This window comes from Rhea americana, unplaced genomic scaffold (genome assembly GCF_003343005.1).
Source record: "Rhea americana isolate MKP2758 unplaced genomic scaffold, rheAme1 scaffold_18, whole genome shotgun sequence".
Taxonomy (NCBI): Eukaryota; Metazoa; Chordata; class Aves; order Rheiformes; family Rheidae; genus Rhea; species Rhea americana.
This window is the reverse complement of record NW_028185927.1, coordinates 3,244,200-3,268,849: the sequence shown is the minus strand read 5'-3', so window position 1 is coordinate 3,268,849 and position 24,650 is coordinate 3,244,200. Positions and strand designations below refer to the sequence as shown.

The following is a 24,650-nucleotide window of genomic DNA, read 5'->3' as shown; positions in this document are numbered from 1 at the left end:
TTCAGGACCTAGCGTTCCTTCAGCTGAAGCCAAAGAGAGCAGAAGAACATGTGCACCAACTGATGGACGTATATGACTGGAAAATTACTCATAGTTAACTCACAGACTGCTCAGTGGGAGCTTCCATACACTCCACGTCCGTATTTGAAGGGCAGCTGATCGCAAGCTGTTCAAGCGTTTTCTCCCTTTGCCAAGGTCCAGACCAAAGCCAGTCAGTAAATCTTTGGATTGGTTCTACTGGGCTGAGGAGCTAAGGCGTCAGTTCCAGCCACTTTGCCAAAGAAAGAAGATCACCTTGAACCTTCAGCAATGTGCTCGGGCCTTCTGGGGCACTTGAGTGCAACAGAGAAGTTTTCAGTTTTTTTTTTTTTTTTTTTTTAAGGCTTCAATGTTTTCTGAAGCTAAGATGCCCTTTAGCCTAACAAAAGGAAGGAAAATGCTGAAAAAAAAAAAACTAGAATCACTGCGTTTATAAAGCAGTGACTTTGATGGAGCTTGGTAAAGTTATTTAGTTGTCCCACTAAAGAGGTGGCCTAAAATCAAGGCTTAAAATACTGTCAGCATTTTGTTCTTCAGACTTAAGAAGAAAATAACATATTTGCATTGTATGGGGACATAGTACAAGAGAAGATACATGTAACAACACAACTATGAAATGCAATTAGCGGTAAAGAACAGTTGTAGGAGAAACTAYTGTTTTGATGAAGCTGTTTTGCCTCACAGGGGCCAGCCGCCCTCCCACTTCCCCCCAAAATTGCTACGTTAAGTTATAAAGAAGTACAGTTTGCTTTTGATGCAATCTGGATTACATAACTCTTCCYGTGTTAAGTTTTTGAGTTGGGATTTCTCTCTCCCCCCCCCCCAAATTCAGAGATTAGAACAAACAGTAAAGCAAACCACATAAATCTGACTTATTCAATCATAAAAAGACTTTTACATTACAGCACATTAAAATAGAGAGCTGCAAGCCCAGTTTTCTTGCAATGGGTATACTTCTGTAAAAAGTTTTGGCTAAATGGATTTTTTGCACAAAGTTGATACTGCATATGAATTTGAAAAACAATAGCTGAATACTGTATCTATAAACACATAACAAAATTAAGGTTAGCAATCAATAGAAAAATACAAGGCATCCTTGCCATTCATGTTTAGTGTAATACATAGCCAGTCATAAGTTATTAAAAAAATACACTACAAAAGCCCGATAAATATGATCCCTTCTGTACCATTCACAACTCCTAAGAATTTTACAATCAATAGCACAAAAAATAYAACAAAAGGGAACCCTCAAGTGACAGCTGAACGAGAAAGTGCTGCTTTGTTTCCCACTGTGTGTTTCACTTGCAMGAAGTGAATTATTTAAACAATACTTAAGTTGAAGTGCGTTGTTCTCTCCAGGCATCAGAAAGAGCATCATTTTAACCACATACAAATTGGTGTAAAAAATATCAACGTGTTACCGGGTACATAATCAATTCAAAGCCACTTTTCCAGAAAACTGTTTTTGCCATCTTCAGAAAATGTCACGTCTTAAATGGTTTTACTAGCATTAGAAAACTTWTTCTGCAAGTTACCAATTCCCACCAATGCCTCTGCCTACTTTTTTTTGTCTCCTAGCCATCTAAGTAATCTCATATAAGCCAGTTAAGTTTCAAGGCTTAAGATAATTTTGGATTTCAATTTAAACACTTTCACTTTCCTGTACACCATCTAATTTAATCTCCTTGCCTAAGATCCCTGTCTTGACCTTTGTCTAGCCAATAACAACTTTGTAAAATCAAGGCAGCAGAGAGAAAAAAAAAAAATCCAGATTATCAGACACAGTAGGAATATTGCTACTGACTTCACTGGTGCATTAGCTAGTAGTATCAGTTAATGTATTAGGACCCAGATCCTCAAAAGAAACTACACTACAGTGCTCTGAAAGTCYGTGCCAAAAGTACCCAACAGCATTGATCGGTAGAAGTGAGATGGTTTTTTTTTTTAATGTAAACTCTGCCAACCAGATGGCAGTATCATCCRAACTAGCAAAATCTCAGCTGGTAAAAACAGACCGTCCTGCTACAATCTGTCGTCCTCCTTCTTAATAAACTGCCTGGCAATAGTGGATGTTGCACAACTGAGGCACTAAAAAGGTCTTGGCTATTCTCCCAGGGCTAGTTAGTTGTATACTCACACTATCATCAAGAGAACTCCTGGAAAAGAGTCTAAGGCTACAGAAGGCTCATTGAAATTAGTGCTGTGTATTTAAAATTATATTAATTTTAATGCATGAGAAGACATCTAGTAAGTGGCAGTGCAAGTTTCAGAGCTCTATTATGTTTTCTTTATATACATACAGCTGATACCTGATAGCCTTAAGTGTAAGAAAGATAATATACAAGTATTGAAAATAATAGTTGTTGGCCAAATTCTGTATTCTCATGTCAAGTACAACTTCTGAGGAGCTCGCAAGAATCTTTGATTGACCACAGAAACAGAATGTAGCCTGTCATAACTTATTCCCTTATATTATGACGGTATATTATAAGAATAAAACATCTGTACTTTAGAGGGACCATTTCAGTTTCCTGATTTTAGTTTCAAAGAAGTAATATCCAACAGCAGCTTTTTTGCATTATTGTTTAGAGTCCAAAAAATCTTTACAAATGCCTCTGATAATATCAGGAACCATCTGCTCCAATCCTGTGAACTCCCTAGTGAAGAAAGTATGAGATTCTCTTGGTTCAGAAGCCATGTCCTTCAGGTCATCCACGGGTGCCCAGGCAACACCAACGGAGAAGATTGTAATTCCTACAATGTAATMGTATAGCGAGAATAATACGTAAGACCATTTTGTCTATGGATACAAGAMAAACAGCTGCTTAGATTGCATTCATGAATTAATCTGGACCAAATAAGGGTGTTTTAATACCTGCAGTCTATCAAAGATATCAGATTTTACCACTAAATATCAGGAATTAGAAGAATTTTCATGGTACCAGTAAGACAGACAGTATCTTAAGGGCTAGTATGTTTGTAGTTTATATAGTGATACACAAGTATAATATTGACATAGTTGGACTTGAAACACAAGCAACACTGCCTTAGTTGTAGAATAATTTGTAAAATAAATCTGGATTGTTTATATGTTCAGTGCTTTCAAGTGTCAGCAGACCAAAAGGTTTTTAAGCCAGAACTGCTTTTTTTCTTTCCTAGATGACAGGGAGCAAGAGTGAGACGATACTGAATGGCATCACTAGCGGAGCTTCACTATATGACTTTAAAAAAAAAAAAAAAGAAAAAAAGAAAAAAAGAAATCTGCTAACTTCTCTCCTATACAGGAAAATAAGACTGGGCATACGTTTTTATCTAAGCTTCCATGACTGAATCTACTTCTACCTGGTTCCACATCACCGATTTTTCATCCTGATGGAGAAGAGTTCCTAATACCTCATGTTTTTCTGAATCTAAAACAGCTATAATACTTCACTAACTCATTGGGGCTGTATTTAAAAACTTATTTAAAAATCTTGATATTTAAAATGTAGCAGAAATAGGGTAAAGATAGGTCWTTTACCTGCTTTTTGTGCAGCAGCAGCAGGCCCTCTAACATCATCATAAGACTGCCCGTCAGTCAAAACAACAAGGAAATTCTTGTTGGGTCCATCTTTCATCGGCCCAAACACGTTTCTTGTGGTGAAGGAAATGGCATCGCCGGTAGCGGTGCCACCGCTCATGTAACGGATGTTCTGGATAGCAGCGAGAACCTTTTCCTTCGTGGTGTAGTCGGTGAAGCCGAACTCGGTGCGTTGCTCGTACGTGAACTGCACCGTTGCAATCTTGGAGCCAATATCAGAGATCTCAAAAGCTTTTGCAACATTACTGATGAATTCAAGCACGAGGCGGAAGTTGCTGTCTCCAACACTGCTAGAACCGTCGATCAAAAACCCTATGTTGACGGAGTTGTAGCACGTCTTGCTACACAGCATTTGCTCGTGTGAACACAGCTTTTGGACAAGAGGTTTTACGTATTTGGTAGTACCAAACCAGGTGGGCATTTGGTAAGAGAAGAAGCCATTATTTCGACAGACGGCCTATTTAAAAATAAAAAGTCAGAAGGTAAATACTGACATACCTGCTCTATGCATAATTAATCAGACACCTATGTGATTTGCTTTCAAAGACAGACAAGACCCGTAGCCTGATGGCATGTCTGGGTATGTGGGTTTTTTCCCTTTAGAAAAACAATACAAACATTTCCAGTTGAGGTTGGTGGGAGTTGTATCAGTTTGTCTTATCTAGTAATCAAGTTAACCCTCCCCACCCCTGAAATTTCAAGGACTTTCATGTTATTCTTGTGTTAAGAACTGGAAATTGTAATTGTATTTTTTGAAGGTGACCTAAGTCATGGCTACTGAATATTCAAAAAGAACTGCAAGTTCTATGTTTTTCTATACTGGCTCAAAATTAGGCTTCTATACTTTCTAGATTATATTTGACCTTAGCAAGCACTTTTTTTTTTGTTTGTTTGTTTGTTTTAACGTGCCATGAACGCACACATATAGTTGGGCTGAAGTCTAGCTCCAGATCGTCCGAAGCGCAATTTCCTTTTGCCCTGTCTTCCGTAGGCGGCGTGCAGAATGCTAGCTACCCGAGAGAGGGAGTCTTGAAAATCAGTTCGCCAAGGTGATATCTAACGTGGTTAAGATCAAAACRCAGAAGGGCCTCGGTCACCTAAGGTCAGTCACCTTTCTGTGCCCACAGGTGCCTAAAAGAGTGGGACCTGCCTGTAATATCCGTGGGATCAGGAGCGAGCTYGCTTGCATCCTGAAGCGACAGAGCTGCAGCATGTTTTCTGTTCGTGCACAGAGCGATGAGCTTTCTAAAGCCTCCCCACKGAAGAATCAGTAATGACCTAATGCATAAAAACTCTTGGGGGGGGTAGAAAACCTGTGTTCAGATTCCTACTCTGACTTGTATAGAGCAAGATCCATAACTCTTCATCCAAGATGAAGGCCTTGCCTGTCGACACACCGTACTAAGATGTCTCTGTAGTAAAAGTAAATAATCTTCTGCGGGGCAAGTACTGAACCGTACATCTCCTGTCTGCCATTTCAGAATTGGAGGTCACATACCCACGTTTGACATGCTCCACCATACCTCATACAGGGGATTTCCTACTCTGAGCATCGTCATGCAATTACAAAGACCAAGGGCTTTAATTTGGCCAAGGCTTGGAACTGTGAGGACAGTGACAACCTTTTGGGGTAACGTTTCTGTGGGCCAATTAGCAGAGAGGGAAAAAAGGGGGGGGGGGGAAAACTACAGTGGTAGCATATAATTTAATGAGATGAAACTGATAAGCTTGCTGAAAATTTGCAGACCCAATATTTTAGGCTTCCTAGTGATAATCTTTTAAATCACTTAATAGCAGAATAAWTTTTTTGGTTTTTTTTTAGATATAATATATATGTATATATGTATACACACATGCACACACATATGTAAGAATTAGTTCATCAGGACTTCAGGATGAAGTAAATTCTCTCGCATCATACCCATGATTGGGAAGTGAATAACGATATTCTCTCTTACTTTGTCAACAAAAGCAATGTCCTGCACCATTCCCAGCTCCTCAGTTGTGGGTTTTGCTACAGAGACGATGAAAACATTAACTCCAAATTCTCTGGCCACTATACCAGCTTCTTCTATGTCATCGGAGGGCCAACCATCTAAGAACACTACAATGATCTTGGGAATTCCTTTGCGTGCTCCATTTTCCAAAGAGAAGAATTTTTGAGCTGTGTGCTTCAAAGCTTTCCCTTATTTTAAACCAAAAAAAAAAAAAAAAAAAAAAAAAAAAAGAATAATACGACTACATTTCAGTACCAACTCCCCACCTTTACAATGAAGTTGTGCTGGGTTTTAGCCTTTTATGCAATATGAAAAATCTAGATGATTGGTTCATTCTGCTTATAAACTGAAGCCCTGCAGCACATGAACACCAACCACAGGCAAAGAAGCTTAAGAACATCTGGTAAAAGGAGTCATGACTGTAGGATATGTTATTTCAGATTGCCATAAACAAACAGAGCTTTCCTAGATTATAATACTAACAGTATTATAAATAAAAGCATTTTTATTTTACTTAGCTTTGAATTGATGCTTCCAAGATAACCTGATGGGGGCTGAGGGAGGACCCCAGAACAACAACATTCAAACTCTCTTAATTTCCTGAAAATAATAAACCAAAAGCTATTCTTGTCCCATAATCCTTTAAAACTGGAGAGAAAATCAGCTTGCTATAAAAACAAAGTTTTCAAAGGTTATTTAGGTGACTAGCCGAATTCTGCTCTCTGATATGGAAGCGTAACAAGGACGCAACTGCATGGGCAGTTATGTTGTGATTTAACAGTGAAATAGTATCCCAGGAAATTACAGCAATAACGAAGTTCGAGCAACTTGGAAAACTGATAGAGCTGAGGAAAAAAAATCATTGGATTCCCCCCCCCCAATAGGCCTAGCATAGTACTAGGAAGCAGATATATTAGTGGCTGCCAAGTGAACTGGAAGGAAGGAAGTTGAGGAAATATCTTGGGAGATAAAACATATTTGGAGTGCTCGGCCTCTTCGTTTGTCAGACATTTCTTCACAGCCACTTACTATTTATTCCCAGATTATTCTAACTCTTTAATTAGCCAGTCAACAGGAAAGAAATGCAAAAGCTATCAGATATGGATTTGTCTCAAGAAATCACATAGTTACCAGTGAAAAATTCTATTACTRTTCAAACATAGGAAATGATACTCACACTTTCATCATTGTACAATGAGCAACCTTAACCTCTGAAAASCAAATGTCAGATTTGTCCATGGCCTAGTGGAAAATATTGAACTAAGATGAGCTTGAACTAAGATGAATTCTTTCTTTTTTTACAGAACTGAACCATATACACTTCAGTGTATATACATATATACATATATATATATTTATTTATTCACACACACAAATATATCTCTATCTATCTATCTATCTACATATTTTTTCACATATGCACATGAAATGATTCCTATTTTGGCGGAAGTATGAACTCACCTGTATTTGAATTGCCTCCTCTGAACCCCAGTTCCTTTATGGCAAACAAAACATCTTTTGCAGCAGTGAAGTTTTTCAGATAGAATTCAATTTTTGGATGTTCACTATGGCAAAATAAAACATTAAAAAAGAAAATGAGGTTTACATGACCTACAACAAAATGATTCAAACTACATTTTATCTTGCTAATGCCATAGTGGTATGAGCATTGCTAGGAAAAGTGAACTACACTTACAGCAAGAGACAAAAAAAATTTTTTTTTACACTATTAAGCATTAAGAACCTCATGATGGATTTTTAGTTGTATTTTCCAGTTATAACTGTTCCTGTTCCACGACTCAAACATTGTTCTGCAGAATAGACTGTTATATTAATTGATTTCTCTTATTAATCACTCCGTTATATTTCGTGTAGATCTATTATTACCTGGCTTGTACGACTCCCACGTGAGGCCCTTCCGTTCCGATTCCCAACATCACAGCTACTTTTCCAACAAAGTTTTTCTGCAAATTAAATCTACGCTGGCCGATATTGTAGCTTCCATCAATGAGAAATGCAATATCAGCTTTACAGTCTGTGAATATCCAAAATAATTAGAATACTTCGCACCAAATAAATGTTAGGATTTTGCTTTGCAGAAGTTAAGTCTGTAGGTTCCTACCTTTGTTTCCAGCCTTTTTCTCAAGGGGCTTCTTAGGTCTTTTGCCTTCAATGAAGGAAATAGCATGGATTATTTAGGAACAAAACGATGAACAGCCAGACCCATAACAAGCTTAGATTCTGAGCTACGTTACAARATTTCCTGATTAAAAACTGTCTTGGGGCGACATCGCCCTTCAATCCGTTAATAACTAAGCTTGCACCGCCGCTGCTCTGTTCCTTGCAGGATATTCTTTTGCAAACCTAATGGTTTCACCTCCTTTTCTGCACCTGCCCAGCTGAGTACYGATACCTAGCCAGAGAGCTGGGTGGCTTTCTGCAGCTCACCACCCCGAGTCCTACCATTCCTCTCATAGGACAGTGCACAGTTTTTAGAAGCAAACTGGGACTTGAACTATAAACCAAAGGTTTTACTCACAAGCAGGATCTAAGCCCAATGTTTATATATCAGTGGTCTTCCTAAGACCTGACGTAGCCTTTTGGCATGCATCATCAGTCTTTCACTGGCACTRATTTCTGTGGAGAAGTTCACATCGCACCTAATTTCTGCTACGTAAGTCCTGATAGCGCTTAGCTATCATCACGTGGCTTTCAGACACAAGATGTTTACTATTTTAACAATAACTAACACATGTATTTATTCATCCTTTCTCTGGAGCTCGGCGGTCACAGCGCTCAACCCGACACCGTGCGTACTGCGGCAGGGTAAACAGCATGCGTGCAGCCTTCTTGGCCTCCTCCTCACCCCCTCTGAGCGTGGAGCTTCAGTGGCTGCACGACCCTTCGGAAACCATCCGCATCACCCACCGTGAAAGAAAAATACACTATTCAAAGCCACGCCTGTTTGCGCCGTGCATTCGGAGCGGTAATTGTGGTAACATATAGAAAAACCGAGAACTGAAATGAAAGGAAATGGGTGAAGAGATGGGATTTGGAATGAGGAATAAGGAAATGGCTCAGGATAGCTAGAAACTCAATTTGGTAAAGAAGTAACTTCATTTGGTTCTATGATTTCGTTTCCATCAAAATAGCCATTTAAGCAGGACAGGAACACTACCGCGAACACAGGCTACGGGCTCACCAAGGGTTTTCGGTGACAGCAGGCTCATATMTTCTATCTAGCCATGCTGCTTTGTAAAAACGAAAAAAAGGCACTATAGATAAGTGCTTAACTTAGAGCACACGTTTATCCTTTGCCATGATGCAGTATTATTCATCAGCTGCTTTGCTGAAGAAGCTAGAGGAGGTTATGGGAGCACTGGAGAAACGCAAGCATGTTAAAAAGGAGCAGAAAGAAGTCAGAAAATTACAGCCCAGTCTATTTAATAATAATTCCTAAAATAAACATTCTGTTAACTGATCATCTTTGTATTTATAAATTGTTAAGGAATAGCCACGTGAATTTGTCAAAAACAATCATCCTAAATTAATTCTAATTTCACTTTCTGACAAGAAAGCACAATATTATTTAATATTTCTTTAACAAATTAGAAGATGGAATAGRGAAGAGACTTGTATTTCCAGATGGTACTGGTGGGATAAGGTTGCTATTAAAATTCAAAATTATTGTAATAATTGAATGGTGACTCAAAAAAAACCCCAAATATAATTCTGGAAGGACAAACTCCAGTACTGCCCTTAAGAAAGAAAAATCCAATACAGAGATACAAAATGCAGAACATTTCACCTGCTAGGGCAGCAATGGTGGGTTGACAGAGGACGGCAAACTGGATACAACCAGCAATGAGATGCTGAAAAGGACGAGTGTCCTCCTAGGACGYTGTGACATCCTCTGCCAGTTCTACCACCGCGTGCTGCCGAGCGTGCTGGGGTCTCAGCTCCTCTGCTTTTTTCACAGCACTGCCCTTTAACGAAGCAGGCAAATGTAGGAGTCTAGAGAAAGCACATTGCTGAGGCATTTAGAAAACATGCCTTAAATGGAAAAGTTGAGAGCATGAGGTTTGTTTAGCCTAGAACAAAGAAAGCAGACGGGAGCGCARTGATGTTTTATGTTGGTTTAAGGAGGACAGTGACCTGTTGGCTGTGTCACTAACTGGATGAGAAGTAGTAATTGGCTTAATTTCCAGCAATAAAGATGGAGATTAGCTAACAGGAAATTTTTTGCAATTAAACTAGTTAGAACTGGAAAAGATCTTCTAGGAACATTTAGTCCTGTCTCACAGTAGAGATACAAAGTTTTGAAATCCTTTCCTGCCATGTTCTTCTTGATGTTACCAGTAGCACGTATCTATCATCTAATTTTATCACATCACATGCTGCTAAAGTAAACAAAACCCTTGAAATATGCTATTTTGGTCAGACATTCACGCACTGCAGCACATGGGGCTTCCACCGTTAATACGCTCAGTTGCAGAGGTCTCATACCTGTAGAGGGACGTGCTGTTGATATTGATCGTCCAACTACTTCAAGTGCTATGCTCTTGGCACCTGTTAAAATATTGAAAGGATAAACTTACTTACACTTTCAGTGTATTACATGAAATTACATATGCTTGAAGAACACTATTTCCAATACTTTCTTCATCATCCTCTACTAGCTACTCTTGCAGGTGGGCACTGGCCTAAAACATCTTTGGAGAGACCCAGGACTACAGCACTTGTTTTTTGGGGTAATAAGCTTCTCCTCTGTGCTTCTAAATTTGAAAAAAAATAACAGCTGTCAAGCATCTACAGCACATCTAATTGATAAGAGGTTTGGAGCTGTAGCAGACATTAATTTTAGCAAATAAATTCAGGGCTTGATCTTGGAGAAATGGATGTCACCCGCACCTTCACTGAAAGTACCTGTAGTTTCAGGTTCTTAGCTATTAACTTTAATCCAAGGATTACTAGCATCTTAGAGATAATAGGCCAAATTTTAGTTATGTAAACATCATAAATGTATTAGAGTTTCAATTCCCAAACTCTGAAAGAATGTACCAGAAGAAACACAGGCTTAGTTTAATGTTTTTAAACCAAAACAGAATACRTAACCAGCAGGCTTCTCTGTATATTTTTATGAGGTGACTTAAGATAACTCAAGTGGCAGGGAGTAGCAACTTATTTGCAATCAAATACTGTATCTCAGCTACACAGACAACAAATTCTGGAAAAATTGCTATATCACATTGTGGTTTAATGACCGCATTAAACCTAAGGTGACATTACCCCTGTTTTTGGAGGGTTAGCTTTCTGTTTGTATCCTGCCCTCACCAGGACCACAACTACAGCGACAAAGCACCAATTGCACCAATTAAGGTCATTTTAAATTGTCATGGAACTGCACTGCCAACTGCTTGTTTTTGTGTGATTATATTCTGAATCGTTGCCATCTAGCTCACGTGTCAGCTTCAATAACAGATCGACTAGCCTAGCTGAAATAGTATTTTAAGGAAACTGGAAAAATGAGGATAAGAACTTAAAAGTGAAAGCTTTTGTTACTATACAAAATCACAGTTGTTTATGCATACAGAAGATGTTTCCTTGAGTTACGTTAATATTTCAAATAGGGTTTGCAAAATAATTAGTGTGATCCACTTACGAGTCACTGAGAAAGATGAAGCCCATCTGGCGAGCATCTGAGACTGGATCCCATTGGCATTTACCGCAGGGTAGTTCTCCTGTCCTGGGAGAGTCTGTACCCTTACAGCTCCTCCTGCGCTGGTGATCACCCCTCTGGGACAGACGAAAAGTTATGATAAAGTAGACATTTTAACTACAAGGAAATAAAAAAAAATTTACCATTCTTAGTACGTGGGACACTCCAGCCTCCTGAAAAAGATGCTCTACAAACAAGCAGTTGTGTCAAGACTGAAAAAAGCCATCAGTCACCAAAAAAATTGTTAGAGAATCTATTCTGCTGAGCACCACACAGACTTAGCAAAAATTATCAGAGAGTTTTATAATTTTAACATTCCTCAGACAGAAACAGATGAGCAATATGTAAAGGACTGATATATATTGCTAAAGGAAAGAACTGTAGGAGAACATACGTGTTTGAGTTTGTGACTCATGGATATCTGCAGCTAAAAATTTGCTATGTTCAACTATGAAATGACCAAATCTAAGAAAACTAAGGAAAAAGACTGTTGCTGATATTACTAATTTGTATATATGACATTGCATTATGGCACAACAGAGAATGAGGTCAAAAATGGTAGGCACTATTGATAGCATCTATCAGATTACTGAGAAATACAAGAACAGAGCCTAAAGGATCCTATTTGCCTTATTCTTTAGCAAAGGTTAAGTGTAAAATCAGAAAAGAATGAAATAAATAGAATGCAAATTATCATCTCAGTCCATGATTCCTGCTTGCATTCAGGCTAGACTTGGAAACGGCATCTCAACAACAGGTCCTGTTCAAGCATGCAGTTTTTGTTAATAGAGACGCAGAGTAACACACCACACTGCAGCATAAGAATCTAGAATACTTAAGTAATTGCTAACACATCTCAGGTATCTCAATTCATTTAAGCACACCACACTGAGTCCTTACTATGCAGTTATATGGGTTAGTAGAAAAGTTCAAATAAATACCAAAAAGCTTACTGATTAAAACATATATACATTAYGAAGTTACAGTTACTATTATCAGATTACTGCTATACTCCTTAATGCCTTACTAAAACAATCAGTTTAAAAGTGTAGAAGGAAAAAAAAAGACAAAAACAAACAAACAAACAAAAAAACAACCACCAAAAAGCCCMAAACACCTAACAAAATCTATGCAGGACATTTCCAAGAACTGAACAGATTTGAACCTAGAAAATTCACATCCCATACAAGTTGTTAGAGATAGTAGTCTAGTTCTTAGAGAAGGCCACTACAGATTTCCTCTCTTATGTTTCATTTTGCAGTTGAAAGGGTTTTGAGATTGCCTATCAATCAGATTTGTCCCAGCACGTGAAACACATATTTGAAAKTCTTATTGATGCTTGTGTGCTGAGTCTCTTAGCACTATCAGGACTTACATGACTGTATGCATATCCAACAGGACAGATTTATTTATTTAGGAAACTTCAGGGTTAAAAGCTACTATTGGGTGTAGGTAGAAGCAAAGAAAGAATTTACATACCTGCTTTTGCAGGTGGAAAGATTGTTGTGGATGTTTGCATTTGGATACCTACAGTGTCATCAAAACTGCTTTTTATATATTTCATTAGCATAAGAGAGAAGGTTCAATTATTTTTCAGAGGCCAAAATTTGACRCTAAGCTTCTCTAAGAGGGGAGTAAAAGCTTAACGCTCTGTAGTAATCAGGCAGGTACAGCACTTTGGAGGAAACATCTGTTTCAAGACTACTGAAACACAACAATATGCCTTTGTGTTTATTTTTCTTATCTGTTTGGCTTCCTGCTTGAAAAGAGGTCYCAGCCTAATCCAATGTAAAACACTGCAAAAGGAGAATAATCAAAACCAGAAGTTAGAAAAAACTTCATATATTTATGGTGATATTAGCTCTGGGCATTTGTGGCAAAACCAGGTGCTACATAACTCTCCTTGTGGACTGCTTTTATGATATACTCCTCATTCACGGACATGGTTTGTATCTCTAAATAGAACTGTGGTTATATATAATTGCTATACCATGGAAAATTGTGATAGTAGTTGCAAAATATACATTCATTTTCTCATCTAGGAATACTGTATACATCATACAGACAGGTGACCGTTAGTAAAGTTACTCCGAATCCTGGARTTTGAAGTCACAATATAAAGCTGGTAAATACAAACAGCACTACACAATCTTTAAAAAGTGAGAGAGGAAAAACTAGGGAAATTCAGTAAGGCAAAATTATCTTTGGGGAGACAAATCAGTGAACTTCAGTCTAATTAGAACACGATTTTCTTCTCCATTACCTTGTTCTCCCTGACATTCAAGCCTTTACTAGTGTCTCAGTCTTTAGGAATAAGGAAAGACGAGCAAGAAAGAATACAAAGCAGCAGGAATCCAGGAATCCAAAGAAGCTTTTTTTTAAAAAAAAAATATTAATTGGAGCTGTTTCTAGTTTAAATTTATACTGGCAATTGTAGTGAAGTTACTTTGGGTTTGAACCAGCATAAAGGATCTATGTCCAAGTCCAGCTCCCCAAAAGAGCTTAGTATTTCCTCCCATTTCCTTTGTTGTGAACTTGGAACATTAACCAGCGGCTGGATTAAGCCCAACAAGACCACATCTTGTGCTGATAGCTCAATCTAACAAGCTTTCCTGGAAGCAATGATTTCAGCCTATCTTGTTCATAGCRGGAACAGTTTTCTCCATATTGTTCCAGTATGTCTATTCGTCTTTCCATTTTGATTGCTGTTAAATCATTCTGGAAGAACCTAGAGGTAATTCTCTGCCGAATTTGGGAACTGTTTCCTCTGAAACCAGAGTGGAAGATTTATTTGCTCTAATCTATTTACTGAGGGCTCCATTGACTCTGTATTTCATCATAAACCATAAAGCTTTAGACAATGTTCTAAAGATGCACTATTTTCACATATTTTTCACCTCTCCTTGCTATTTTCAGTGCAAGGGTGTGGGGGGGCTAATACTAGATGCAAGTATARTATGAACTATATATCTTTTTGAAAATTATTCCTCTTCCCTTGCCATTTTGTTCTGTAGGTAAGTTAACAAGCGTGCTRTAAGCCGTCTTCTAAGACCCCAGTTTTACCTGAAGGTGTTTCTTCCAGCTAGCTTAGTCAGAGGGCCCACCGATACACGCCGAAGAGGAGTGATCCGTATTGTCCGTCTACCTTTATATTCTGAATGACTTTGGCAAGTAACTTCTCACGGCCATTTAAGACACACTATAGAAATGAGATTCATCCYGGGTAGATCTGCAGTAATATTTGAGCAGTAAAAAGGTGCCTATGCTTTTCCTCAGAATATAATTTGCGTCATTAAAATCTGGTTTTATTTTCACTGCTGTACTTTGTTCCTGTGCCAATGACTTGCATGCCTGGCTGTTTTGATTACACTRGGGCTGTAGATTTTCCAGATACAGCTGTCACATCCTTAGTCACTATATTTCTTGCTACTGTCAGGGCTGCCAGAAAGCAACGTTGTATAGAAGTTGTCACTCCATTCTCCTGCCTGGCTTCACTGTTAATAATCATCATTTATACTTGCGCTATATTTTTCATTCCAGAATACACACAAATTAAACAGAAAAGGAGACACACGAGGAAATAATCCAGTACCTCGCTGCGCAATAGCTCATGGGAGGAAGAACACTGGCCAAAAGGCAGCAGAAGATATAGGACGTTCTTATATGCAATAAGAATTCCATCCCAAACCTACTTAAAAATTTAAATTGAGGTCAAAGAGCAGAGGGGACTGAAACRTTTAGAGCTTTAGCCCCCCTCTTCAAGCACCAGAACCTGTCAGAGAAAGAGATACAGGGCTGGCTTGATTTTGCTGACCTTTGGATGCCTTTTTCAAGGGAGTCTGCACATGAGACCTGATGCGGAGGGGCTCTTCCAGTTAGGGCAGACGACCTTTACACGTGTAATTGCATTCGACAGTCTTTGACACAGCAGTAAAAAGCTGAAATACTAGAGAACAACAGGAAAATACAAGGTTTTTCACCTTTCTGAAAATGGTTTTGCTCTGGGTCAATTTTCAATTGTTCTTTGGAATTTGCAAACTCATGCTAGATTTTTGAGATGGAGAGAGCTCTCCTCGGCACACCTGTAAGCCTGGAAAAGTTTGAGATGAGCTGAGTGCCTGTTCTCTAAAATGATCTTAGCTCTGTAAATGTAATGAGCAGCTATATAAAATTAGCTAAAAATTACAAAATACTGTCCGTGGAACGGACAAAGACAACGTTACTACGCAAGGACGGGCGGTGGAATGAAAGGAAATGGCTTTGAACAAAGACTAAATGTTCCCGTCTCAGGAAAGTCCAAGAGCTGCAGGGCTGCAACTGCGCTGTTGAAAGTACATTGAACAGCTTTAGCCTTATAGTTCAGAAGCAAACACATCCTCAGAGAATAACATATGCCTTCATGCTAGTAATTACGCTCATCTGAGTAGGCAATCAGTGTTTTCCGCAGAGGGGAAAGAGCGGAAAGGTCCCCGTCTGGCACGCTGTCCAAGAGCGGACTTTTAACCCAAGTCCCCGTTCCCACGGGGCAGTGAGGAGTGCCTGCTCTGAGGACTCTYAGGACTTCTGAGAGGGTGCTTTGACGAAAAGCTTTCCTCCAGAGGCTAGGATCAGGCGTGACAGCTGACGTATCTGCACTCCCATCTTCTCTTCCCGCTATCAGCGGCTACGTACAGCTCCTTCCACGTCTCCCCTCTCTCTGCGCCGCGGCAAGGAGCGCCCTGCCCTTCTCCGAACCGCAGCCTCCCACCGCTGCCTGCCGTCACCTACCGGTACGGGGCTCTCCTGGCTTTCGTGCCAGCATCCCCTTGCCCCCCTCCCCGGTTCTGCTCTCTCTGCTGCACTCCTGCTGCTTTCGGCAAGAAAAAGGCTCAGCAGCAGAAGTTTCCCAGTAAACGTCCTGTTACCCAGAAGTCCAATCCTTTTGGCCAAATGACCAGTCTTTTTCTACCAAACACTGAACAGCTCAGAGGTGGTCAGTCTTCTCTGGGGTTAGTCCCCAAGGACTATTGCRGCTGACTTGGTACCACCATAAGATACTTCTGCTACACTTAGTTCTGGGAACCTGACGTTTAATTAGGTGCGTTTCCACCCTGTGAATAGTTACAAAGGTCACGAAAAATTTTACGTGTCTATTTAGCATCTAGAAATTACCAAATCAGATTAGGTCTCCATTTAGTGGAATTGGCACTAGATCAGAACTACACAAGCTGAGAATTTAGTCCTTAATTTGGTCTTCTGATTATTAATCCAATTAATTAGTCAATGGTAGATTTAACTTGCTTCCTTATGCCTACATAGTATCATTTGGTAGGAGGCTCCTCAGTCTTCCCCATAACAAATAAAACTTCTCTTCTTCTGCTCAGAAAAATAACAGTATTAAATAAATATTCTGTATCCTGAGAGTAAATAGGCATAAGAAAAGAAAAATAGAATATAAAAAACTAAAGCAGAAAAGCTTACTTATCTGTTGTATACAGAAGTAATCACAGTTAAATTCTGCTAAATTCTTTCACTAAATTCACAGATGTACTGTACAGTTTTTTCTAGCATTACTAGTTGCATTGCTGTAAGAGAACAAATGAGCATTATTTGGTGTATATATAAAAGGAATCAAGCCTCAGTTTGGACCCAACACACAGAAACTGGGGGTGGAGAACAAACCTAAGCTCACACAACCTTTCTTCATTATTCAAAAAAAAAAAATTTTTTTTAAAGCAGCAACCCCTTTCACCCCCTTGAACTGCTCCTGAGCTATGCGCCTGCAAATAGATACCGTAATTGTATGAGTCCACTTTATATAGGGTATATAAGTCATTTTAGTGTCATAGGTCTGATATTTAATAGGATGTAAGGTATGTAGCTATGTTGCAGTCACCATACAATGTAATGTAAGACATACCTAGCTACCATTAACCAGATGTTGTTGCTTCATTTGTTTGGAAGAAACTTCTGAAATTGTCAGAAAACATATCTAGTTTTGCTAGAACGGCATCAGATTACCGTGATTACCTACTAGCAGCAGGTTCTTGGAGTCACCTGGACACAAACATGGAGTTTAGCCATGGAATACACAGCTAGAAGCACGCTTTCCCTTTGCTGCTTGGTTGGGTTTTCTAGCCCGCACTGAAGGTAGCGCAGACCTTATCCCCTGAGCAGCCAGCCCCCAGCAAGCCTGTGTTACTAAGACCAGTATTTATGGCCACAGATAATTCCAGCAAAACCAACGAGTAAGTGGTAGTAAGCTCTGTTCTCAACAGGAAAGGCTAACGGGACTCGTAGCTCCTAACTTARAGGCACTATTCAAAAACAAAAGGTTCTCCTGAGCAGATCTTTCCCCTGTAAGTGTGACAAACTGCTCTTTCAAAGTACTTTACTACAATCTATCCTATTCAGAACACTTAAACTTTTTTAACTTGTACTAAAATACTTACTGGAAGTAGAAAGAAGATAAACACGTTTTCATCTCTTCACTGCCATTAGTACCCTCAGATTAAAGTTTTCCAGGCAGGCTGCGCATTTCGCAAGMAGAATAATTTAGACTGATGCTTAGTATGGAAAAACCAGTGCAGCCTAAGTTCGGTGCTGCTGAGTTGCCTCATCGTAATACAGCTTACAAGGTACCGACTTCAGTGAAGAACTAAATGATGTGTAAATGCCTGAGCTTTCTTATCCTGGAGAAAGAGTAGACAGACCTTGAAGAGAAATCTGTCTTCTCTATCTCTAATACTTTCTTCTTTTATAAATGTTAATTTTCTGGTCCTGATCTAAAAATTGTATTAAAAACCTAGATTATGTGAATATTTTTCAGTATTTTTAGGATTCCACTAGAGAGATTTTACTGAGATCGGCAGTAAAAACAATATTGAACTGTAGAAAAACAGATCTTGCAGCATAGCTGCACAGGGGTTGATGGTTTTCCAGGCAGCTAACGCAGAAAGCACAGAGTCCCATCTGTAAAGGAAACGGAGCCTACTGGGTTTTGTTGTGGGAGGGTTTTCTGCAGCAGTAAACACAACAGATTTAAGACTGCTGCCTAGTAGATCAGGTTAATAACTTTAGAAAATAACATTTTAGCTTCTGCAATATTTCAAAACACTTTGGTCTAAGTGCCTTTGGGAAAAAAAAAAAGATTTGATAGTAAAAAACACTTTTCTCTTAAAGCAAAAGATTTAAGAGCCATGGTCTTGATGGACCATACTCACCCCAATCCTGGTTGCATTCATTTGCTTAGGAACTTAAACAGATTTCAGCAACTTCAGGAGAGATGTCCTTTTATTCTCTCGTTATATTTACACCATATCCTTCTGCRTCTACGAATGATACACAAGGTATCTCGCACTGAAAGTTTGTCTTCTACTTTGCCATTTCACAGGTTTAGGAATGGTATTTTCAAGAATTAAGCACAAATTCAGATAACTTCCAAGTTACCCGGCTTTTCCTTTCTCCRTTGTTCTCCATTCTTGTAGTGGCTTTCCTACCGAGCCAGTATGTCTTTGGAAGCCCAGAAAGCCTTTATTTGTCATAGAGTTGAAGGGTTAAAAATTTTAAAATGTTGCAAGCTTGCTTAATACGTTAATTAGCAATCATCTGACATACCTGTGGATGGCAGCCCCACAGACACTGGAAAGGGAGGCATAAACTCCATCCCCAAAGACATAAAATTGCCACAGAGGACAGTTTGCTGGGCAAAGGACGTCTTCTGTCTCCTTTTGAAGGTCAAGTCCTCTTGTAAAGCATGTGATAGCTGTGGAAGCTAAAAAAAAAAAAAAAAAAAAGAAAGAAAGGAAGAAAAAAGAAAAATTTGTGATCTGAAATTTTTTTTAAATCCATACCCCAGGTTTAAAGCAATGTTTGAATTTAAAGTTAGGTACAGTGCCTTGTCTTATGCTCCAGTAAATCTGAGTGGTATCTTTAGAGCGTAGAAGTGTGCAGTTGTGGCAAGGAAGAATACACACATTTCCATTGATTTTATGGGACAGAAATGGTGAGAGGAAAAAAAGGTGGAAAAAGTTGAAAAAAAGATCAAAATAAGAGAAAGTAGCACAAAACATTAAAATAAAAATCCAAGGAATAAAACAGGAGGAAACRATAGCAGCAGTTCAAAAAAACCTGTAAGTTTACTAGGAAGGCAAAAGGCAAGGGGAAGACCTTAGAGGGCGGGAGAGACACAGGTCTGAGCTGCGCCCTCCGAGAAAGCGGTCAAATGACCCCCCAAGTCCCCAGAGCAATCATCTCCAGCAAGGGGCCATGCACAGAGCACGTGGGGCGCTCCGACGCTCCCACGCAGAGGAGCCCGTGGAGCAGGCTGCCAGCAGCATCCCCCTAGCTCCGCAGCAAACCCTGCCGAGGCTGCTGCGGAACAGGGAGCATCTACCAGCAGGAATGCCAGCAATATCTAGATCRTTCATACCAGTTCATTGCAATGAAGACTACATCATTACCACTGTGGAAACAACTGTCAAATCCACCCATTGAGATACAGGAGTTATTTATTCAGGTTAGGCACATACATTTTTTTTCACATAATACTCCGCCCTTCATTTTTTAACAGTGGTACCTTGTTTTACCATCATTAAGCTTTTATTGTGTTTACATGTATGCAGTGTACATATGCAGACCACCAGTATACCAGTAAACAGTTTTGTTTAGCAAACTGAAGCTTTTTGAGATCTTACAAGTCAYGATCTTGGATACTTACAGTCATTCTACTACTACACAGTACAATGTATCCAGCCGACCTGGCAGCGTGGCTTATTAAGGCTTTTGCTTACATCAACACCAATTCAGCATCACAAATTCAACCTGGATATTTATTCTGAAATTCCTAAGAGTAAATGTTGCCCTCGCTGAGCAACAGAATGCAAGAACCTTTTTTCTATATGTACTCAGAGTATTATTTTTTCAGAATATTAGAATGAGAGCCGGCAGAGGCTCTCATCATTAGTGTATGTGTGTGTGTGTGTGCGTGTGTGTGTGTGTATATATATATATATATAAATGTATATAATACACACACACACACGCACACACACACACACAGATATATTTATCAGTATATACTCCACAGTATTGTATCTCAAGGAGTCCGTTTAGGGGAGTAGAGATCCGTTCCTTGTGGGCTTTTCAACTTTTCTCTCTTTCCCTACAGTATTTACTGACCCTGACATAAGCTGCTGCTGTTTGACTTTCCTCGCTGGCAGAGCGGGAAGCACACTACCAGGTGCCTCCCGCTGCTCTCACCAGGATTAGAGCTTGAGAGCAGAACATTTAGGCATACAGCAAAACTCGTACTTGCTGCTTAAATTAAAAATTAAAAGATTTATTTTTAAGTATACGCAATCCTCGTGAAGGCTATACTGAAACAGTTAATCTACCTGATCATATCTTCCTGAAAAATCTTTGTTGCTATTTGTGGGCGCAAAGATGTTATGTAAATATGCTGACTATGCCTATATATCCCAGACTAAGGAAAGAAAAAAAAAGTGGTAAACACTTTCATTTTCCCTTCATAAAATAATACGAGCTCTCCATCTAGCAAGAAGCTCTGTGAAGTGATTTAATCTGATTCTCAAGAATCCTAAAAATAACCCCCCAGTCTTTCCGGGAAAGCGCTACCAGGTAGGTGTTAGCTAGCTCTGGGGCAGTAAGGAGGTWGCATCCGCCAAGCGCCAGCCAGCGACTCCGCCAGAGTCGAGCAACGGCTGGACGGCTGGAAACCCTCGGCAGAGCCATCACTGCGACGCGCATTCCCCGTACTCTTTGTTTGMGCGGTACGACTTGTGCCACACACCCTGGAACATTCGTCAAGCCTCCGACAAGTGCAAGACGTCATGGTAAGTTTATAGCACCTGTCATTTTTAACGCRCTTAAGTTGACTGAGTGCTCTGAGAGCCTATGAAGACAGCAATTGGACAGACACATCTTGTTAACGCATCTCTAACGCTGCTCGGAAAACTGTGTCTCTTTGCACTTCCTAAACACAGTCATTCGTCCCGCTAGCATTTTAATAGCACTGAGGGGAGGGGAGGCTGGGGATATCTTGCTGTGTTTCCCTAGCTGTGGAAACACAGAACTCCACCGTAGCCCTGTCGCTGGGATCTGGACCGCTGAAGAGGTGGGACTGCTCCAGAGGGAAGAAAGTAAGTTCCTACCGTACGAAATAAGGAGCTGCAGCTAGGGGCTTTAACAGCTCATACCCCAGTTGGATCACCAGGGTGGAGACCTTGTAACACACTTTCAAATACTTTACGTTGTTAATTAAAAAGAAGCAATTTCATTTTGTTTTGCTATGTAAATATATTTTCCTATATACTATAACTGGGACTAATACTATAACTGGGACTAATGCTGTTATGAGCAGCATCAAACTGAGAAGTCCTGGGCACCAAAATGAAGAGTTACGGTACCAACTTTGCAGTGAATTTTGTTCTTCCCTAAGAGTTAATGTATTATCACCTATCCAAACCTATGAGCATATGAACAGGAAAATAAATKAATCGACTCATAATACTGGATCACATAAAATAGTTCTTTGCCAACTTGCACACTAACCATTCTCCAAATTTCATAGGTGATAAAATTGAAGAAAATAGTAGGTTTTGTTAATGTATTCAAGATACTTTATCATAGCTGAACCAGCCAAAAAGCCATCTATAAAGTAACCAAGTGTTTTGTCACCATAATTTAGGAATACAGTAGCAGTTGAGATATTTCTCTGAATGCTTATGTGACCCAGTACTCTACTCTATTCCATGTAAAGTTTAAATCTTTGTATTTTGCAGGAAGGAAAGACGAGCCTGCAGTTTAAAGAAAAGGACTCAGTCCTACTCCTATCCATTCTGGACTCTGTCCAAGGCTGGAGACCAAGGGACATGCGAACGGACAGGCCTTCAAAACTGCAATGAAATGACCATATTCRCACTCAAGACACACACTCCTTACGCCTCACAGAAGCATACCACATCCGGACACATCGTAAAAACAGAGTACAAAGAAAAAACAAAATGTATTTCTTCCTGATCACAGGCATATTTAAAGATAAGGATGGATGTCTTCCATCAGTGCTGACCCTAAAAAAGAAAAGAAGAAAAAAAAAATAAAGGCTGTTTTCTCCTAAAACATCCACCCAGTAACTCTACTTCCAGTTATCCCCTCAGTTTTCATCTTTTTGCTGCCTAGTCCCATACACTAATTTGCACTGAATAGCTATTTCTTACTCCCACATACAAAAACTTTCAGTTTTTGAAAACAGCCATTAATTTGGAAGATTCTAGCAAAATAAAATCTACAGCTAAAATCTGAGCTCTAACCTTGACATTTCCATCCATTGCTTAAGCAGAATTTGTTTCTGTGTATGTAGAAAAAAAAAATCCCCATGTTCATTATTACAGAATCAAGGATTCCTAAAATAGCTTAATGACTCCTGTCCCTAGGATGCTGCTTACTGCTTTAGGTATTTAGTATTATTTATTTATGAAACAGGGATATTTGGGGTCCTTGCTATCTTGCACCTTTAAATAAGCCTGGGTTTGATTTTATGCAGTGACTGCTTCCACAGCSTTGTCTAGATTAGAAAACAAACAAAAATACTATTAAAAATACCTGCTTATATTATTGGAAAAATGTGTTCACAGGTTATATATTATTCATTTAATGTTAAGCATACATCCTGATATGGACAAGGAGGGTAGGTCTACTTAGGTACCTACCTCATACAGTATGTATGAGCTTAAATCCATCAGATTCGCAAGGAAACTAACRTTCTCTCATTACTTCATACAATGGCATTTAAGTACTTTTATAAAGTTTCTGCAAATTTGTAGTGCAATAACCAAATGCTAATGAATTCGGGCTCAGAATAATGGTAAGATACAGTCTCATAAAGCATCTGTTCACCTAATTATAAAAACATTCTGGTACTTTTGGTGACCAGGTAAAGTAAAATTAAATTTGCCAGTGTTCCCTTAATGTTAGTTTACTTRGTTCCAGATACCTTCAGTTTACACTGGCTTCTTCTCAGTTCTGYGGGGAAGCATTGCAGTGAACTTTTCACTTTGTTTCCTGCAGGACTGTTGATGCTTCTCCTGTAGTGCACCCGTGAAATAAAAAGGAAAGGAATTGAAGTTGGAGTAGGTTTTCCATTGCTTTCCTCCCCCCACCCTTTTTTTTTTTTTTTTTAAGTCATAGCACTCCTGTGCCACATAGCCGTTATCACAGAAGCACAAAAGAGTTTTCTAAATGTTTTTAAACAAACTGAGCATTAACTCTTGCTTCATAATTATTGTGAAGTCCTTAAGCATCGTCGGAAAAGCTTGCGATCACTCACCCTCCGCAGGCCAGGCCAGGGCCTGGGAGCRCATCCTCCCGAGAGCTCCTGCCTCCTTTGGTGAAAGGCTCTGCTGGAAGGGGACACCCTGCTCCCGTCCCTTGGATGACTTATTCCTTTCACCGTTTCCTACGGCTCCCGATTCCCGTGGCTTGACTCCGGCTCCAGGAGACCCCGTTCTCCAGCAGCGGGGATCCAGTCCAACAGAGCAGGTAGCAATTGCCAGTGCGTGCCCTTGCGGGCATGGTTAAGAGTCTCGTTTGCCTTCCAGGGCAAAATAACGGCGGGGCRGGTTTCATGGGTTTGCACCGATTTTCCACAGTCAGACATACGCCGGAGATCCTCAAAGGGGCAAGCGCTCTGCAAATGCCTTTATAGCACATACGCGCACACACGCACACGCACATATAGAGGCGCATACACACGCATGCTCTRGTGCATCAGCCTTCCCTCCAGGAGGTATTTGTCACTACTGCCCATCTTCACGCTATGCCAGGAGGAAACTTTCCCCGCTCGGATCCGGGAACCTTCCCRGATACCCTCCATCTCCTTTCGCATCCTCCCCGCAGCCCTTCCACTCTTCCCCCAGCCCTGCTGCTGCCCCGGGGAGCAGAGCCGGGACAGCGCAGCGACATCCCCGTGCCCCCCCCCGGGATCCGCGCACGGGCCGAGGGAGCAGAGCGGCAAAACTCACCCGAGCCGCCGCCGCCGCCGCCGTCGCCGCCGCGCACGGGGCCGCAGAGCAGGAAGGCGCCTGCGAACAGACGGAACAGACGGGTCGGACCGGGACGGRCCGGCTCGGCTCGGCTCGGCTCGGGGCGCCCGCGCAGACCCGCCGCCGCGGTACCCACCTAGGAGAAGCGACACGGGCCACATGGCTGCGGGCACACGGGGAAAACGGGGAGGAGAAACCCTCGGAAGCGGCACCCTGGCAGCGGGGAGCGGCGCGCCCGGGCCGGGCCGGGCCGGGCCGGGCCGGACCGCGCTGCC

The 24,650-nt window shown here is 40.4% G+C and overlaps 1 protein-coding gene across 1 annotated transcript; it reads right to left on the bottom strand.

Annotated features, from left to right (window-relative positions):
- Nucleotides 1–911: 911 nt before the first annotated feature.
- COCH (cochlin) lies at nt 912–24,650 on the bottom strand. The gene is made up of 11 exons (XM_085301658.1): nt 24,512–24,650; nt 24,355–24,414; nt 18,932–19,088; nt 11,279–11,412; nt 10,123–10,185; nt 7,739–7,783; nt 7,504–7,651; nt 7,078–7,181; nt 5,578–5,804; nt 3,560–4,076; nt 912–2,793 (listed from the first exon to the last, which is right to left on the bottom strand). The coding sequence occupies exons 1-11, from the start codon at nt 24,534–24,536 to the stop codon at nt 2,618–2,620; spliced, it is 1,656 nt and encodes a 551-aa protein (XP_085157784.1). The 5' UTR covers nt 24,537–24,650; the 3' UTR covers nt 912–2,617.

Coding starts and splice junctions, on each gene's coding strand:
- COCH (XM_085301658.1), bottom strand. CDS start 24,536: ATGTGGCCCGTGTCGCTTCTCCTAG. Junction 10,186..11,278: donor TTCATCTTTCTCAGTGACTC/GTAAGTGGATCA, acceptor ATATTTTAACAG/GTGCCAAGAGCATAGCACTT. Junction 4,077..5,577: donor ACATTGCTTTTGTTGACAAA/GTAAGAGAGAAT, acceptor ATTTTTAAATAG/GCCGTCTGTCGAAATAATGG.